A 19,523-nucleotide genomic window follows, 5' to 3' on the forward strand; every position below is an offset into this window, starting at 1 on the left:
GAGCTCAGCCTCTGGAAGCGGCCACATGGTGGAGAGTTTCCCTCTGCTTCCCCACGCACGCCTCGCCTCAGTGTGTGCCTGCCCCTCCACTTCCCAGACCCCCTGCGGGTGAAGCTCCTGCCGCAGAGCTTGGTGTTCTGAAGAAACCTGCAGCACTCCTCCGTTTCCCCTTCATTCTGCAGGGACAGCTGCCCCTAAAGCAATCCCGGGCATTGCTATTGACAGCAGCTTCTCTGGCCCAGGTTAATTTTGCTAGAGGTTTCAGAATCCTTGTTAGAAACAGGTGTGTAGCACCTGTGAGATGGCTCAGTGCGCAGAGGCGCTTGCTGAATAAGCCTGGTAGCTTGTTCAATACTTGGAACCCGTGGTAAGGTAGAAGAGAGATCCAATTCCACAAATGGTCCTCAGACCTTCATATACATGCTTTGAATGTATGCCCATAGACAGGTACACCCTATCACAATAATAAAATATTTAAATTCACATGTATAGCTGTGTGGGTATGTGTGGCTCCCTGCCGAGGCCAGAGGCATCAAAGCCTTTTGGAGCTGGAGTTACAGGGGCTTATGAGTCATTTGATGTGGGTGTTGGGAATTGAATTCAGGTCCTCATCAAAAGCAGTAGCACTCTCAATTGCTGGCCTGTCTCTCCATCCCCATATAAATCAAGTTGTGCAAAGGAATAGGTGTGGAGAGACTAAGGGACCTTCAGCTACCATCTCTTACCTTTGAGAAAGGGTAGCAAGGAACACGTGGAGTTTTGTTTTGGTTTTTCGCCCCTAGCGGTCAGCTTTGGAATTTCCGAGTAGCCTGAGCTCTGAACCCTCCCCTTACTCTCCCGTCTGAGCTAACCTTTGTAGTATAGAATCTTGTGAAGGTGTTTCTCCTGTAGAGCCCATCCCAACACTTCCCACCCCCCTTTTTGTTTCTAGACAGGATCTCTTATGAATTCCTAGATGGCCTGGAACTCCCTACGTAGACCAAACTGGCCTGGAATTTCATAGCAACCTTCCTGTCCCTCTGGAGTGCTGGGACTAAAGGTCAGGTTTATAGTTCTCACTTCTTATCTCTGCAATTTAAAAGCTGAGTTGCTTTGCTACTAGTGGTACTGGACTGTCATCCTAGTTGCTCCAGAGGCTGTGGCAGGAAGATCAGACATTTCCAGCTAGCCTGGGAAACCTAGTGAAGTCCTAGCTTTAAAAGTGAAATATGGGGCTGAGAAGACCCAGAGAGTAAGCTGTTGGAAGTAGAAGCACAAGGACCTGGATTTGAATCCCCAGCTCCCACCTAAAAGTTGGGTGTGCACTGAGGGGTAGTGGGAGAGTGTGCTGGAGAGATGGCTCAGTGGTTAAGAACATACTTCTCTTCCAGAGGTCCCAGGTTCAATTCCCAGCACCCATATGGGAGCTCACAACCATCTCTAACTCCAGTCCTAAGAAATCCAACACTTAGCCAGGTGTGGTGGCAAACGCCTGTAATCCCAGCACTCTGGCAAGCAGAGTGGATTGTTGTGAGTTCAAGGCCAGCCTGGTCTACAAAGCAAGTCCAGGACAGCCAAGGCTACACAGAGAAACCCTGTCTCCAAAAACCAAAAAAAGAAAAAGAAAAAAAGTTTAAGGTGGCCAGGTGTGGTGGCTCAGGCCTTTAGTTCCAGCACTCAGGAGGCAGAGGCAAGTGGATCTCTTTCGATGCCACAGAATGAGTTCCAGGACAGCCAGGGCTACATAGAGAAACCCTGTCTCGGAAAATAGATAGATAGGTAGGTAGATAGATAGATGGACGGACAGATGGACAGACAGACAGATAAGGTAGAAAGTGATAGAGACCCAAAGTTGACATCTAGACTGCACCCACACTGTTTAGGCTTGTAGCTCGACAGTGGAGCACTTACCTAGCATAAGCAAGGCCCTGGGTTCTAGCTCTAATATTGGGAGTGGATGAGAAAGGGACAGAGGCATGGACAGGGAGTGCAGGAGGGAGAAAAGCAAGCTGCAGCATGAAGCAGCAATAACCCTTTAAAATGATCACGCACACACACAGGATCACACATACCTGTGTGTGAGGCTGAACTACAACGCTCTAGATCTCTGAGTTTCATCTAAGACATGTAGTTTCATTCCAGGCAAACACCACTGTCAGGGCACTGAATGAGAAGGAAAACCCAAACATGTTTACTCATAAGGTGTGACATTAAGTGTGTCTGCCTCAAGAAAACCAGCGTGCCCTCAGACTAAAGGAGAGTTTTTAATCTCCTTTAAAGCCTGAGAGCTGAGGCTGTCAGGCCTTGAAGGAATGTTTAAGCTAGGTGTGCTGGCACAGGTGGAGCCCAAGGTAGGAGGCTAGCCTGGTCTACATGAGTTCCAGGCCAGCTGGGTTGACATAGTGAGACCCTATCTCAAACAAACAAACAAAACCAACAACTATTTGTGCTAGCAAGACACAAATAAATGTAAACAAACAAAACTCTCCAATAAAAACATAGCTTACAAAAAATAAGTGGAAAGGGAGGGCCTATTAGAATTCCTGAATGGTTACCTTGCCAAAAAAAAAAAAAAAAAAAAAAAAAACACTATACATGTGTGCCAACATAGGAAATCCAACATAGGCAACTGTGGCAAAAATTAAATGCAAAGATAGTGATTTAATCCAAGATACAGATAAGATTTTATTTGAATAAAAAAATCAGGCCATAAGAAGAGAAACGCAGGTAGGGAACCAATTTGCAGAAATGACAGATTAAAGGTCACTTTGAGTGGCTCAGTGCTTGAAGAGTTTGCTGCACAAGCCACAAGGATCTCCACTTGGACTCCCCCAGGACCTACATAAAAGTCTGTGTGGTGGTGTGTCCCTGTGGCTCCCCACTGTGGGGGCAGAGACAGGTGGCCTCTGGGGGCTCAGTGTCCAGCCAATGTAGCCAAGACAGGGAGCTCCCAGCCAGTGAGAGGCCCTGTCAGAAAGTGAGGCAGACAGTGTGTGTATATGCAGCCAATGGCATCTGCCCGTATACACACTCAGGGAGTGAGCAGGCATGCATGGGTGTGTGTGTGCACATATGTATTATAAGAAGATGTGATGAGTTGCCAAGAAAGTCTGAAAAAATAAACAACGACTTCCTGTAAATTTGCAAATAAGTATTAGGGCCAGAGGCTAACCTAAACAAAGGAGCAGGAAGGGGATCAAAGAGCTCACCTTTCCCACAGGTCCTTGATGAAACAAGCCACTGCTTTGTTGTTAAATCTTCATCACAGGTCTTAAGTGCCAGGAACCTTCTCTATGAAATGGTTCATTATCATAAAAAGAAAAAAACCCAGGAGTTGGCCGCACACACCTTTAATCCCAGCACTTGGGAGGCAGAGGCAGGCAGATCTTTGTTTGAGGCCAGCCCAGTGTACACAGCAAGTCCAGGATTGTCAGGGCTATACAGAGAAACCTCATCTCAAAAACAGAAGCAGATGGACAGAGCCCACCCTACCGTTGTTGTCCTTGATAATCAGGTGACATATGTTTGTTTTTTTGTCTATCAGCAAGAGGGCTTTAAGCACTGCTTTCCCCTCTGACCCCTTCTTTGTATAACATGTCAGGAACTCATCTGGGCAAACTCCAGCGGCAAGAACAGCATGAGGAAATAATGTTTGCTCTTGAAATTTGCTGAACTGAAAAGCATCTTGACTGTGCTGGATTTCAAGAGAAGCAGATGAGATAAGCCTGGGTTACAAAACGTGGGCCCAGAGGGAAGTGTCACCAGTGTATGAACTCAGCTCCTGGCAAGCCTAGTGGTGAGGAGTACTATTCTCAGGAAAAGCCTTCTCAAGGGAGCGAAGGAATCAGAACAAAAATGCTAGCAAATACTTCCTAGGAATGTGTTACTTGTCAAGGCCAGGTTTTCTGAAATATGCTATCATCTTCCCCCCAGCCCCAGGAACATCCACCAATGCCTACAGAAAGTACTCCTACGTTTGTTTCTCAAAAGAATGGACTTTGTTTTCAGATTTCTGAGTCTCAAGTAGCCCAGGCTAGCCTCGAATTTACCAGGTAGCTGAGAATAGCCCTGCATTTCTGAGCCTCTTGTCTTCACTTCCAAATGACTGGGATGAGGGGAAAGTCACACCACATTTGGTTTACACGGTAGCTGGTGCTGGAAACCAAGACTTTGTGCATGCTGGGTAAGCTCTCTGCCAGCTGAGAGCAACACCCCTAGCCACAAGGACATTTTCACAACTCCTCCATCTTCTCAATTAGTTTGAAGTCCAGATCTTAAAATTAACCCCCCTTGCTTCACACCATCTCTTAATTCATCAGCCCATCTTACAGCAGTCAGACTTGGGCCAGAGAGTGATTAGGCACAATAAGGAGCCTGGAAAAGGAACCCCGAGTTGTGCTGTCAAATAAGAGGGTCACAGAAGGCTTCTTTGAAATAATGACACTACCTCTGAGACCTGAATGAACAGACAGAAGTATCTGTGGGCAGTGGGAGACGTATCCAGTGGTAAAGTGCCGGCCTAGCAAACAGAGGTTAAATTTAATCCCCAGAACCAAAAATTTAAAAAGGGATGTGGGAGTGGGCCGGAGAAACAGAAGAAATGCCTGTAAAAGTACCATCTTCATTAGAGGAAACAGAAAACGTTAAAATGTGGGGTGAAGGTCTACAGAGATGGCTCAGAGTTAAAGCACTTAGCTGTACTAGTGTGAGGACTAAAGTTCAGATGCCCAGAAACTCACACAAGTGCGGTGGGGCGTGGTGGCACCTGTAATCACAGCCTGTGAAGGGGAGAGAAGATCCCCATCTGCAGCTAGCCAGCAAGGCCAGACACATCAGCAAGTTCTGTGTTCGACTGAGACAACCTGCCTCCGTGAATAAAGTGGAAGAGTCATTGGGTAGGATTCTAGCTGTCGACCCCAGCCCTCCGCATGCCTGAGCACATGAGCACGCGCATCTACACACGTGCAAAAACATTCACGCGCACTCCACCAACACACAAAAATTGGGGAACTAAAATGAACCTAATGTGGGAGATAGAAGGTAGAAGACGTGGAAACACGGACGCGAATTGCAAGCTTTTGATATAAGACTGCAAGAAAGGTGTCTGAGAAGAGCCGACACACACTTTACGCTCAAGACAGCCTTGCAAGTCTTAAACATAATTTGGACCAGGTCTGACCGAGGTCACCCTGGAGTCCGTGGAGAAGAATGGGAACGAGTAGAAGTGAGACCAGCTAGGGGAAAGGGATGCAGATGGCTAGAAGAGAGGGGGGAGGGAAGTGGAGGTGCTAAAAGAAGTCAAATCTTATCTCGCCGACTGCTGGGTGGAGTTTTAGGCTTGGACTCGGCAAGTCTTGAGTCCCAGGTGACAGCAAAGCCGACCCAAGCATACGTCCTAGCTCCGCTACTAGTAGGCGCGGCTCTCTGGGAGAGCACCCTCCCCAAGTCTTTTGAGTCCTCAGCTACTAAACAGAATGACCACTCTGGACCGGCCTTCACACTTCTGACCCGCAGGCAACGGCCGGCAGCTGACTTCCGGGTCGGCGGATCCGGATGGAGCCAATGCGCGTGCTCGGGACCCGGGCCGGAGGGCGCATGCGTGAGCCTTTGACTTAGGCGTGCGCCTGCGCGCCGCCGGGGTCCAGTCAGCCCGCGGATGCTGGAGGGCGCGCGCTGTTCGGGCCGGCGCGCTGGGAGGTGCAGCCATGCCGGGGATGGTGCTGTTCGGCCGGCGCTGGTCCCTGGCCAGCGACGACCTGGTGTTCCCCGGCTTTTTCGAGCTGTTCCTGCGTGTGCTGTGGTGAGTGAGGCCGCCGTGCGGGCGAGGAGGGCGCGCTGTCGCTGAGGAAGGCGACCGGAGTCGCGCCTCCTCGGAGCCCACCGGGCAGCCGCGCCCTCCGAGCGGGGTCTGCCAGCGCCGAGGACGTGGGTGCAGTCGCGCTGTGCACTTGACAGGTGTCCCGGAGCTGCAGCGCTGCAGGGCGCGAACGCGGGGGTGCGGCGCCCCGTCCTGGCAGCGAGAGCGGGAGGGAAGCGTGAGCATCCGAAAGCGTCGCCTCCAGGTCCCTCCCTAGAGCCCGGCTCCAGAACTTTGTGCATCGCTCCCTCCCGTCCTTTTGCTGCGAGGGTAACCTGTCTCTGCAAAACAGAAATGTGGGAAATTGCAGTTACGGAGCAATTCGCAGAAACTAGTGTTAACAGGCTGGTTTTGCAGACGGAGTTCTGCTCGGTGGGGAACGCCGCTGGGGCGTGCAGTCAGCTCCCCTGACGTGCCTGGCAACGAGGAAGAGCGTTCTTAGGGCGAGCATTCTCAAGAGGGAAAGGAATGGGAACACAAAAGCTCTTTCTAGAAACTTTCTTCTTCTCGGGGCGGGTTTTTCCTCATCGTTTTACCATTGTCTCCTGACACAGAGCCGCGGTGTTTACAAGAGTGACAGAAAAAGTTATCTAGGGACTGAGGGTGTAACTCATTTTAATAGTGCTCACCCAGCATGCAGGAGGCCTGTGGTGAGAATTCTGGAATTTCGGGTTCTTTTAAAAACACTGATAAGAATGTGCTTTCGTTTTTAACCCCGAGTGTGGGGGTATTGGGCTGCCTCGGACTGTGCAGGAACAGACTATGATTTGCCTCATGCTCTAGCAGAAGTGTATTTTTGCCAGCAGCAGATAATTCTGCGATTGTGTGACATTAGGGATTCCGGGAGCATTTCAGAGGGTACATAAATGCCAGGGCACCATGAGGCTTGGTTGTGGTTAGCAGCTGGGGGGATCAAAGAAGGAGAAACAAAAGGAAACAATCATAATTCCTCTCTCCTCTCTATCTTTGTTTCTCTCCTATCTGGTGTTAGCGGGTGAAACTGTGGGAATAAAGGGTGGGAAAAAGAAGAGCCCACAAAGTAGCAAAAACCAGGTACTGAAGTGAGGTCCTTGCCTGGATAGTCAGCACCACAAAAAAAAAAAAAAAAAAAAAAAGAAAAAGTGATGTGGCACACTCCTGTAATCCCAGGACTAGGCAGTGGCAGCAAGACCAGCAGTTCACTCATGGGTAAAAAGTGAGTTGGGGGCCACCTGGGCTGCACAAGACCCTATCTCAAAAAGGAGGGGCAGGAGTTATCGAGACCAGTCCTGACTCATTTTTCCCTTCTAGTGCTTGAGCCCAGGGCTTCATGAATGCTAGGCAAGTGCTTTACAACGGAGCTAAATCCTCATCACCTCAAATTACACCTCTTAGGGCTTTGGCTGTGGAATTTTAATCCGTAATAGGACAATCTTGAGCAACAAGATAGCTCAGTAGATAAGGTTACTTGCTGCCAAGCCCAGTGTCCTAAGTGCTATCTATCTTCAGGGCCCACATGGTGAAGAGAAAACTGGCTCCTTCAAGTTGCCCTCTGACTTCCTGCTACAGGCATGCCATGGCACACTCCTCCCCAAACAAATAAATAAATAAATGTAATTAAAAAGAAAAAAGAAAGAAAGAAAAGGGCATTCTTGCTAAGCAGTGCTGTCTTCTGCTGAAGCACCTCTAGGGAGTTATAGTCATTGATACCTGAGGAGGTCCCTGCTGTCTGTCATTGTTCACTGCTGAATTATAAAATGTAGTTAGTCAGGAGGCCTCAGGACTTCTCCTTTTGAGCTTATCAGCGCCTACGCAACCTTATTTTCATAATTTCCTGCTTGCTTGATTTTGGATTACGTTAGCTATTGTTAATTGAATATTGTTTGACTACACACATACAAATCCTCCTGCAAATAATTCAGCAAACGTACTTTGCCACATGATTCTAAGTCATGATGGATATTTTCCTGAAGGGTCCTATCGTGCCTACCCTCGACATGATCCTTGCTTGCCTCAAACTTCACTACTCGCTGTGGGATGACCTTGAACTTCTCATCCTCCTTGCCTCTGCCTCCCCAGTACTGGGATTACAGCTGTGTACACTTAGTTTATGGAGCACTGGGGATTGAACATAAGGGCTCCTGCATACCGGGTGAGCATTCTACTAACCCAGCTTTATCTCCAGCCTGTTTGCTTTTGAAGTGGGGGCTCCTTGTGCAGCTTAGGGTGGCCTCTAATACACAGTCCTCCTGCCTCTGCCTCTCAGGTGCTGGGATCACAGGCAGGCAATGCTTTGCCAGGTACATGGCTTACAACACGTACAGAATGAAAACAGAAGGCCACATGTGTGCTAACAGTCTGGCTCTGGGTAGACTTTTTTATTGATGAAAATTGTATTCCACGTTGAACCTTAACCTTGTTCTAGAGAATATTAACTTACCTCATGTCTTCATATCATGTTTTGTAAAGCCACTTTCTTCCTGATCCACAGGTGGATTGCCAGTCTGACCTTGTATCTCATGCATAGAAGGAAGCTGGACTGTCCCGGCGGAGTCTTGCTCAGCACTTACTTGATCGTTCTCCTTGTCCTTCTGGCAGTTATTATATGCACTGTGCTGGCCATCGTGTGTGTCAGTATGAGAGGTAAAGAGCCACATTCTGTGTGTGAAACCTGGTTTTTATTTTAACAGCCATACAGTTCACCCACATAGAGTGTATTTAGTGGTTTTTTTGTTTTTGTTTTTCTAAAATGTGTGTGTGCGTGTGTGCCAGCTGTGGTCAGAAGAGGGCATTGGTTGGGATCACCTGGACCTGGGCTTACAGATGATTATGAACCACTCTACACAGGTGGTAGGAGCCAAACTCAAGTCCTCTGCAAGAGCAGTAGGTGCTCTTTACCACTGAGCCGTCTCCCCAGCCCCTCACAAGTTTCTTACTGTTTCCACGGCTGAACAAGTATCACTACTGCTGATGGCAGAGCATTTCCTTGCATATGTGTGTGTGATCCATGTTCATGTTTGTGTGGGTGTCTGCACAAGCGTTTATGAAAAGCCAGAGATTGATATCATTGGCTGGCTGCCCTCCTGGATCACTCTCCACTGTATTTTTTGAGGGAAGGTGTTGTCAAAATTCCTTCCCTAGAGCAATATTTATCCCTCCCACGACAAACCGAGGCATGATTTTGCTTTTCTTCTGGACGGAGCTGTCTGCATGCCTATCCGGGATGAGCAGATGCACAGAGGCCCATCCTGGAGAAGCTCTGATGTCTGTCCTACCCCTGCACATCCAGTGTTAGTTGGCATACAGGTCCTTCTGATTCAGCTTGAATTGGATTTTCTGTTACTTATGACTGGAGCTGCTCTCATTGGAACCAAAAACAGTATTTCATGAAAATGTATTGACTTGAAGATGACAGTGCAGCCTGTGATCCCAGCTTCTCAGGGGACTGAGGTAGAAGGACCACAAGTTCAAAACTTACCTGTGTCATTGGACCACTGATCCTGCCTGCAAAACAGGAATGGGGACAGTGAGATGGCTCAGCAGATAAAGGCCCTTACTGCCAAGCCTGAGGGCATTAAGTTCCATCTCTGGTTCCACAGCATAAGAGAAAAAACTGACTACCAGAAGTTAGGTGTCTTGTGACCTCCATATGTGTGTTATGACACATGTGCACACAAAAAGACTGGCTCTCTTTCTCTTTCTCTTTCTCTTTCTCTTTCTCTCTCTCTCTTTCTCTCTGAAGGAGCTTACTGCTCTCACAGGAGAGTTTCTAGCACCTATATCAGGTGGCTCATAACCACCCATAACCCTAATTCGTGGGGCCCCACTGCCATCTCTTTACTTCCACTGGCAATGAATGCACACAGTGTACCCAGAGGAGGCACAAGCACAAGAATAAAAATGAAACTTAAGAAAGGCTTAGCTAGGTGGAAGTGGCCCACATATTTTAATACCAGCACTCGGGAAGCCCTGGAACCCATGTAGCGGAAGCAGAGAGCCCGCTTCTACAGCGTGTCCTCTGACATCCACAAATGTCTACCACACACATAAAGAAATGTTTGAAGAAAATACTTGAAAGAGTTTTACATGTTATGCGGTGGCTCACACTAAACCTAGTGCTCAGGGAGGTAAAGGCAGGTGAATCTCTTGAGTTTGAGGTCACCCTGGTCTAAATAGCAAGTTCCAGATCAGACCAGCCAGGGCTACATTCCCTGTCTCTCTCTCTGTATATGTATGAATGTATGTATGCATGTATGTATATACACATATATGTACATACATACGCACATACAATTTTTAAAAGATTTAAAAGACAAGTGTGTGGGGCGGGGTTGTAGCACATGAGAAAAAGGCATTTTTCTCGGTATATACATACATAGCCTTTTTTGTTGTTGTCTTCTTTTTGGCATCAGTAGGGATTGAACCCTACTAACGCATGTGAAGCAGATTTCCTCCAACAGAGCCAGAGCCCCAAGTCTTTTCTGTCTGAGATGGAGTCTTGCACTTGCACCTTGGAATACTGTGGGCATTTCTCTTGTTTTTGTCTCCTAAGTGCAGGGATTATAGGCATGCACCACCAGACTCAGCATGGGGCTTCAGGAAGACACAAGGGAAGAACCCTGGATTAGTAGAAAAACAGGCAAAGAACCTAAAGAGTAAAAGAAGAATTTTTTTATTTGTAAAATTTTCAGCCTCAACCATACAAAAAGATATTGAAATGAGCATATCATTACATTATGAAGTGGGCACGAGTGAGCAGCTTGACCTTTTGGTGGTAATGTAATTAGCCAAACCTTTGGGGAGGCCGGTGAGACAATCCCGATATATTAATCAGCTTTTACCTGTATATTTGCATGTACACACGGAAGTGCTTGTAATCTTTCTTGGAGTGTGGTTTGTGGACGGACAAGCAAGATGATTCTTTTTCATAGTCAAAGATATATATGGTGTAGTTGGGAACAGTTTTGCTTTTGTTGTGGTGTTTTCTTTGCTTTTTTAGGGTATTACTGTGTAGCCCAGGATAATTTTTTCCCCCTGATTCAGCTTCCCAAGCTAGGACTAGGATCATAGGTTTGCACCTCTGCATTCATCTCTGTGTTGATTTAAGAACTCCCATGCAACCCTACTGTTGCTACTGTATGGGGGAGGGGGACTGGCAGTGGTCTGCATTCAAGCCCACTGTGTTTTCATAGAACCCTATTTGAGGCCTGCTGTCCACCTTATCTGGATAGGGCCCTTTATATCTCGGTTTGTGTCTTAAGAGTTACAGTTCAACTTCTATGTCAGAGAAGATGGCTGCAGTGGCTAAGGTGCCTGCCATTCATACATCTGTGGCTTAGACCTTCTCTTAGCTCTTATGCATGCCCCACTTGATGAGGGACCTTAGGTCAGTTTAGGTAGTCTTTCTTGAGAACAGCCCAATGCAGCTCTCTGAAGGTTAGGGTCATCAAATTAGGATAGAGAGGAAAAGTAAATATGGAACAGTGTTCTAGCCAGGCATGGTGGTGCACTCCAGAGGCAGATGCAGGCATATCTCTGTGATTTCAAACTCAGCCTGGTCAATGTAGTAAAACCTTATCTAAAAATTGTGTTCTCCTAAGACCTGAACCAGATGAGACCATCAACATTCTGTCACAGGGTGGGAAGGGATTCATGTGGCCCCCACCTCTAGCTCAGGGACCACTGGCAGTTCATGGTTGCTAGGGGCTGGGGGAGCCATTTTTCTTCAGTGATGTAGCCACTGGTCAATTGCCCATGTTCCTGGGAATAACTCCCCACCCGTACTCAGGCAGTCACTCTGAATCACAACTCAGTGATTCAAACAAACCAAAAACAAAACAAAACCCCACAAAAGATAGGAGGGTACTTCTCAGGAAGAAGGCTCCAGAGGGAGTGGGAGGACCGAGGAAGGGCATGACCAAAATCTGCCATGTACACTTAGGAAATTATCAAAGAATTTAAAATAATGTTTTTCTGAGTAGATGCAGCTCTTTTCAATATCTCATTTATTCTCTACAGACACACCCCATCTGTTTGTTTCTCTGTTGTTTGGTAAATGTTGTGTCAGAGCTTTTGTGTGGAGAGCCCCAATCACAGATGCTGCTGGCCATGTTAGAATACGTCCATAGCTAGAATCCTACCAGTGCAATGGAGGTCCAGTTCCTGGTTTGCTAGGGTCACATCCACCACTGTTACCTAGTAAGAGGCTCCCTTTGTTCCTCAGAGTACCGGACCGCCAGCCAGATGGTTCCACAGGTAGAGGCAGTGCTTGCCAAGCCTGACCTGAATTTGACCCCACATGGTAGAAGGAGGAAAAAGCTCCTGCACGTGTACTCCAACTTCTTCTTTTGTGCCATGGCACACATGTGCTCATACACAGTAAATAAATGTAAATAAAAATTTTAAAATCAATTACCATATAAATGCCAAGCTTGATAGTGCCTAATTTTTTTTACATGTTTTTGTTTGTTTTAGGTAGGGTCTCTGTGTATCCCCAGGTATATATGAAACTTGCCATGTAGTCCAGGCTGTCCTTGGATTTACAGGGGTCTGCCCACCCCTGAACTGTGTGCCATAATTATTTAATTTTAAATTATGAGGATGTCTGTGTGGGAATACCATAACTGTGGGAGTGCCTGTAGAGTCTAGGTAGACAGGGTATTGGACCCCCTGGGGTTAGAGTCCAGTGCAGTTGTGAGTACTGGGAACCAGAGTCAGGTTCTCTGGAAGAGCATTGAGTGCGCTCCGCCCTGACTAACATTTCAAATCAGTGCTTATGCTTCAGTCATGAGCCTGTGATCTCAGTTCTGAAAGGGCAGAGGCAGGCAGGTACTGGAGTTCACTGGCCAACCAGCCTACTTAAGTCAATAAGTGAAAGACCCTGTCTCAAAAATGCAAGGCCTGGGGAGTGGCCCAGAGGTTAAGACTTTATGCTCGCTTGAGGAGGATCCCAGTTCAATTCCCAGCTCCTACATGGAATAGCTCACAGCTGCCTACAGATCATAGGGATCCAAGCCTCTGGTTTTCCCCCATGGATTCCTGTACTCACACGCCTCAGCTCCCACACAAACACATAATTAAAAATAAAATAAAACCTTTTAAAAGTAAGGTGAAGAGTGATAGTAAAAAGCATCCATCATTCCCCTTTGGTTTCTATGGGAAATAGTAGGGACATACACACACCACACATACACAAACACACAAGTATCAAGCTCTGAGCCTCAGATTTTTTGTTTGTAAAATGAGATGGCCACACACCCACAGTTGGTGAGGATGAGAGAATAATGGGTATTAAAGTATTTACTAGCACGGTTCAATAAGGTGTCCAGCAGAGGGGAAGTTTATTTTCCTGGCTGTCAGAATCTCGTGATGATTTCCCTTTCTGCCTGGGGCAGTCCAATTGCATACCTGTTGCCCTAGTATAATTACACCCACAGTGGCACTTGTGGTTCTCAGAAGTAGTCCAGTTTGGCCAGTGGTTATGTGGGCCTCCTCATTAGAGCCCAGAAATAGCTTTCACTCTGAGTGAGTCTCAGAAGTGAACCTGAAGTTTCTGTAGTGCTTTCCACCCTTTGCTTTGTCACTTTTTCTTTCTTTCCTTTTCTTTTTTTTTAAGACAGGGTTTCTCAGTTTAGCCCTGGCTGTAGACTAGGCTGTCCTTGAACTCAGAGATCTGCCTGCCTCTGGCTTCTGAGTGCTGGGATCAAAGGTGTGCATCACTACTACCCAGCATGGAGGACAGGGTATTTTGTCTTGAGCTTCTGGTCCTCTTGCCTCTACCTCTTGGGTGCTGAGGTTACTGGCTTATGCTGTATTGCAGGTTCATGTTTACTAGGCAAGCACTCTAGAACTGAGCCACACAGTCAGTCCCACCGTGAGGCTTTACTGTTTGTTTCTTTGTTTGGTCTTGTTTTTCAAGACAGGGTTTCTCTGTGTAACCCTGTCCTGGAACTCTCTCTATAGACCAAACTGGCCTTGAACTCACAGTGCTTCCCAAGCACTGGGATTAAAGGCATGTGCCACAACCATCTGGCTGAGGATTTAAATTTCTAAGAATATATTCATTTACTTTTATGCATATACGTGTGTCTGAATGGAGGCAAATGCACCATGTGCATGCAGGAGCCCTCAGGAGCATCAGATTCCCCTAAACTGGAGTTGCAGACAATTGTGAGCTGAGAACCAAAGCCAGGTCTTGTGCCAACACAGGAGTTCTGGGATGAAAGGCATGTAACCACACCGCTGGCTTTGTCACTTGCTTTCTAATTTGGGCACGGGTCTCCAAGTAGAAGTCAAAGTAGTGGATACCGCAGAACACAGACATGTTCAGTGGCTATGTTCTTTTTTAAGATTTGTTTTATTTTTAAATGTAGTGTGTATGTGAATGCAGGTGCCCATGGAGGCCAGAGGGTCAGATCCCCCGAAGCTGGGTTTATTTATATGCAGTTGTGAGCACGCCAATACAGGTGTTGGTGTGGGTGTTGAAAGCCAGTTTTGGGTTCTTTGCAAGAGCAGTACACGCTCTTAACTGCTGCTGAGCAGTCTTTCTAACTCCTGTAGTGCCTGTGCGAGTGCGAGTGCGTGCGCACAGGTGTATAAGGGGTGTATGGAGGGCAGAGGTCAAGGTCAAGTTTTGGGTTTTTGGTTTTGTTTTGTTGGTTTTTTTTCAAGACAGGGTTTCTCTGTGAAGCCTTGGCTGTCCTGGACTCATTTTGTGGCCTTGAACTCACAGAGATTCCCCCCTGCCTCTGCCTCCGAGGGTGCTGGGATTGCAAGCATGCACCATCATGCCTGGCTTCCACCTTATCTTTTGAGACTGGGTCTCAGTGAGCCTACAGCTCATAAATTCAGCCAGGCTGGTTGGCCAGTTAGCTCCAGGAATCTACCCGTCTCTACTCCTATCAGCCCTCCAGCTGCAGACACACAGCACCTCTCTCTCAGCTTTCATGTGGATGCTAGAGATCTGAACCCAGGTCCCCATACTTTTATAACAGGCACTTTATCAGCTGAGCCATCTCTCCATGCCCCTGCTAGTTGGACGGCAGTTCTGCATCTTGGGAGGCTCGTGAACAGTTGGTTCTTTTCTGTGTTTCAGGAACCATTTGTAACCCTGGACCGCGGAAGTCTATGCCTAAGCTGCTTTACATCCGCCTGGCACTCTTCATACCAGAGATGGTCTGGGCTTCTCTGGGGGCCGCCTGGGTGGTAAAAGGAATCCAATGTGACAAGACAGTTGTGATTGGTATCATCGTCACCGTCATTGTCAGGTGAGGTGCTCCTCCTACTCCTAGCTTCTCCTTGGGTGCATTTCTGGGTGGTACAGCACCCTTTTGTCCTAAACTTTCTGACATAGGGTGAGGCCTTTCGTGGAGACTTAGAGATGTTTTTTTACCTTCTTCCCTGTCCTCACAGGGAAGAGGGGCTGCAAAGATGGCTCAGCACTTAAGAGCATTCATCATACTGTGAGGACTGGAGTTCAGTTTCCAGTACCCACATGAAAAACTGGGCCTCTGTGCTCCAAGGACAGTGGTGGCCTTACTGCCTTTCAGCCTAGCCCAGAAAACATGAGCCCCACATTCAGACAGAGAGACCCTGCCTCAGAGGAATAAGCAGAAATTGATTATGGAGAACACCTTCTCTCATGTACTCATATACCCAACAGCAACTCGTGCACACATTAAATGGATGAATAGATTGATTAGTTCTTTAACAACAAAAATGAGGGGCTAGAGAGATGACCCGGTGGTTAAGAGCACGTGCTGCTCTTGTTGAGAACCTGAGTTTGCTTTCCAGCACACATCAGGAGGCTACAGCTAACTAATTCCAGCTCCGGGGATCTGGTGCCCTCTTCCGGCTTCAAGAACACCTGCACTCATGCACACAGACACACAGACACACACGCACACATAATACAAAAATAAAATAAATCTTACAAAAAAAAAAAAAAAGGCGCAAAACCAGTGGCCATAGGAAGGGTTAGAGGTAAGAAGAGAACCAGTACCAGGAATTGAGATGGTGTATAATCATCTTAACAAGGTTCATGGTGCATTTTTATCTTGTGTAAAGATCTTTACTTTTTTAAACATCCATTTACTTACCAGTGTGGGGAGGTGTGCATATATGCTATGGCACATGTGGAAGTCAGAGGACAACTTGTGGGAGTCAGTTCTCTCTTTCATCTGTGTCGGTCCCAGGTATTGAACTTGGGTTATCAGGCTTGAGCAGTAGATTCCCTCACCTGCTGATCATCTCACCAGTAGTCTAGTTTTGTCCCTCTGCATCATGAGTAAGGAAACGGAGGCTGGCATTGGAGCTGCATCCCTGAGGCAGAGACAGGGACAGCAGAGTCTGCATCTTAGCAGCAGGATTATAGCAGAGCACGCCCAGGGCTTTGCTTGCCGTGGGCAGTGTAGAAATAGTTACAGCTGAATATGTGGTACCGTGGTTGAAGCCTGCAGGAGAATGTGAGGACCTCAGTTAGGATCCCCACACTTCGGCTGCTGATGTAGAATGCTTAGCCAAATCACTGGGCTCTATGCTCAGTAAGAACCCTGTTGTAGTAAGGTGGAGAGCGATCAAGGAACACCCCTTATGTTGACCTCTGGCCTCTACACACACCTGCACTCATCCGCATGAACACATACATACACCACACACAAACAGAAATAGTTAAGTGGGGGCATCTATCAGAGTGTTTCCTAATGGGGACATTCTTTTTGTTTTACTATGAGAACCCCAGAGTGTTGAGGATCAGCTAGGTCATAGCCAGGGGGTCTGAGAACTACCTCCAGTGACATCTGTGTCGAGGCTACAACGCTGCCCACCACGCAACTCCTTGTTTCCTTTCTGGGCTTTAATCTCTGGTCTTTGTGGGACTTGGATTAGCTCTGGATTCGTGAGGGAACTTTTTTTCCCTTTTTTATATTTATTTATGTAAGTGCGTGTGTATATTCATGATGTGGCACATGTTGGAGGTCCGAGGATAACTTTCAGGGGTTGCTCTTCTCCTTTCATCATGTGGGCCCCAGAAGTCAAATTCAGGTCCTCAGGCTTGGCTGAAAGTACCTTTACCTCCTGAGCCATCTCACTGACCCTCACAGGGAACCTTCTAGAAGAAAATTGCTTGTCACAGACAGACCCCTTTCCTTCCGCAGTGCAGAAACAGAGCTTAGTCTGTGTGTTTGGAGTGGGCTCGGGCCACCTGCCCTGCTCAGTGGTCAAACCTTCCCCATGCTTTACTTTTCGCAGTTGGATTGTCATTGCTACAACCATGGTCACCATCATCCTTGTCTTTGACCCGCTGGGTGGAAAAATGAGGCCTGAACACCTGGATAGCTCCAACCAGTTACTGACCGGCCTGAAGACAGCTGCGAAGAGTGTGTGGGAGACCAGAGTGCAGTTCTGCTGCTGCTGCGTGGGGCAAGACGACAACACCCGAGTCGCCTTCTCCAGCACAGCCGAGCTCTTCTCCACCTACTTCTCTGTAAGCGGAAGGGCCTGCCGTGGGCTTTTTCTCCTGTTACTGCGGGGGAAGATGAGCACTTTGTACTGAGCCATGAGAGCCACCCTAAAATGGCTCCGAGGACCTGGACCCCTGGGCTTGGGGTTCCCGAGTATGCTACCCGGGGGACGTGGCAGGCAGCAGCAAGGAGGGCTGAAAGTACACTGCCGAAGGAGGGTGGGGAGTGGCGTGGCAGGCCACAGTTAACTGCAAGGCTGGCCAGGCCTTTTCTGCCCCTGGTTTGTTTTGCTTGACTGAGACAGGGTCTCCTGTAACCCAGGCTGGCCTGATACTGACTGTGTAGCCAAAGATGACCTTGAACTTCTGACACAGCTTCACCTACCTCCTCAGTGCTGGGATTACAGACGTGCATCACCATGTCCTGTTTCTTTGGTGTCAAGGACGCAACCCAAGGCTTCCTGTGTCTAGGCATGTGCTGTCCTTGCTGATCCCCAGCACAGCCCTCAGCCCCTTTCTTGGTGGCTAGGTGTGTCCTTTCTTTGATACCGGTCCACCACGGTCCAGCTCCGCACTGTTTTTAAGGAACTAAATAGCATTAGGAAAGAATCTGCCAGTTGTCTTTTTATATCTCCTGTGTCCAGCGCAGTCAGCAGATAGGCAATGTCCAGCATTCCAGGGCTGGCAAAATGTCTCAGCAGGTCCTGGCGCTTGATGACCTGAGTTCCCTCATAAGTGGAAGGCGAGAACTGACTCCTGCAAGTTGTCCTCTGCCCTCTGTCCATGTACATAAACACAAAAAATGTAAAACATAATTTAAAGAAATATTTCTTGCTGCTTACCCTGACTAGTGGCTGAGGTGCAAAGGGAGCCATTGTTTAGGATGAGCTTCCCAAGGACTTGGACATGCTCGGTTTTCTCTCTCTTCTCTATGTGTCTCTGTGTAACGGATGTGTAGCAACTACTATTATTTTTGGTACAGAAACCAAGTAAAAGAGAAGATTCCTTTCCACACCCTGTACACCTTCCTCTCTCTCTGTCTGTCTCGCTTCTCTGTAGTGTCTGACTTTGAACTGTTGGGAGCTAGCAGCGTGTGTGGCAGCAGACTGCACACCAGTGGCCTTTGTGGGGATCTAAGAAGTGTGCCTGTAAATACTTTTTTTCCTTTTTGACTTGTTTTAATTTTTATCACTTATTTTTGGTTTTTTGAAACAGGGTTTCTCTGGGAAGTCCTGGCTGACCTAGAATTCTCTCTGTAAGCCAGGCTGGCCTGACTCTGCCTCCTGAGTGCTGGAATTAAAGGTGTGCACCACCACTGCTGGGCTTAAACTTGTTTTTATTTTTATTAGTTGCATATGGGTGAGTGTATGCCTCATGTACACAGGTACCCAAGGAGGCCAGATAAGGGTGTCAGCTCCCCTGCAGCTGGAGTTACAGGGAGTTGTGAGACTACCTGATTGGGTGCTGGGAACTGAACTCCAGTCCTCTGCAAGAGCAACAAGCATTCTTAGCCATGGAGCCAACTTTCCAGCTCTCTTCCTAAATCTTACAACCCAATCTCAGGATATCTAGAGGGAGAGGTGGTATTTAGTTACTACCATTTTTACCTTTGGGGGACAGGGTCTCATTAGCTGAGAATGACCTGAACCCCTGGTCCTCCTGCCTCTGTATCCTGCATGTAAGAGATGACAGGTGTGCTCCATGGAGACAGGTGTCATGCCGGGCTGGAGCTGGAACCCAAGGGTTCGTGCATCATAGACACTCTCTGTCCATCAGAGGCCCAGTGGACCAGTCAGGTTCTTCCCGTGGGCTAGAAGTGCCTGCTTCTGGTAGGGAATTCTGTTCAGTTGCTTGTTTTTAACTGTTTGTGTGGGGAGGTCTGTGGCATTTGTGGAAGTCAAAGGACAGCCAGCAGGAGTTGGCTCCCTCCCTCTATCAAGTGTGTTCTGGGGATCACATTCATTTTGTCAGGCTTGCATGTGACTGCCTTTAACTGAGCCGTTCATCCTGTGGCCTGCTGCCTCAACCTTCCTTTTTTGACAAAAGGACTCATTGTATAGCTCAGGCTGGCCCTGAACTTGCCATTCTCACGCCTTTGGGTCCTGCAGTTCCGACATGTTCCACCAGGCCCAACTGGTAGAGGATTTCTGACTTGCATGATTTTCCATACAAGAAGCCTCACTAGTGTTTTACTGGTTTCTGGTTTCTTTCAAGGCACAGCATACCCAGAAATCATATGTTCAACCTCAT

The 19,523-nt window shown here is 47.7% G+C and overlaps 1 protein-coding gene across 2 annotated transcripts in view; it reads left to right on the plus strand.

Moving 5' to 3' along the window:
- Nucleotides 1–5,541: 5,541 nt before the first annotated feature.
- Nucleotides 5,542–19,523, plus strand: part of Daglb (diacylglycerol lipase beta) — a 37,777-nt gene continuing 23,795 nt past the window's right edge. The window contains exons 1-4 of one of the 2 annotated variants that reach the window (XM_060368085.1): nucleotides 5,542–5,779; nucleotides 8,307–8,458; nucleotides 14,910–15,081; nucleotides 17,063–17,297. In XM_060368085.1, the coding sequence (XP_060224068.1) occupies nucleotides 5,685–5,779; nucleotides 8,307–8,458; nucleotides 14,910–15,081; nucleotides 17,063–17,297 (654 nt within the window). In that variant the 5' untranslated portion in view covers nucleotides 5,542–5,684. The remainder of the gene's footprint in view (nucleotides 5,780–8,306; nucleotides 8,459–14,909; nucleotides 15,082–17,062; nucleotides 17,298–19,523) is intronic. The other variant, XM_060368086.1, reaches the window with a different exon arrangement.

This window comes from Meriones unguiculatus, chromosome 15 (assembly GCF_030254825.1).
Source record: "Meriones unguiculatus strain TT.TT164.6M chromosome 15, Bangor_MerUng_6.1, whole genome shotgun sequence".
Taxonomy (NCBI): Eukaryota; Metazoa; Chordata; class Mammalia; order Rodentia; family Muridae; genus Meriones; species Meriones unguiculatus.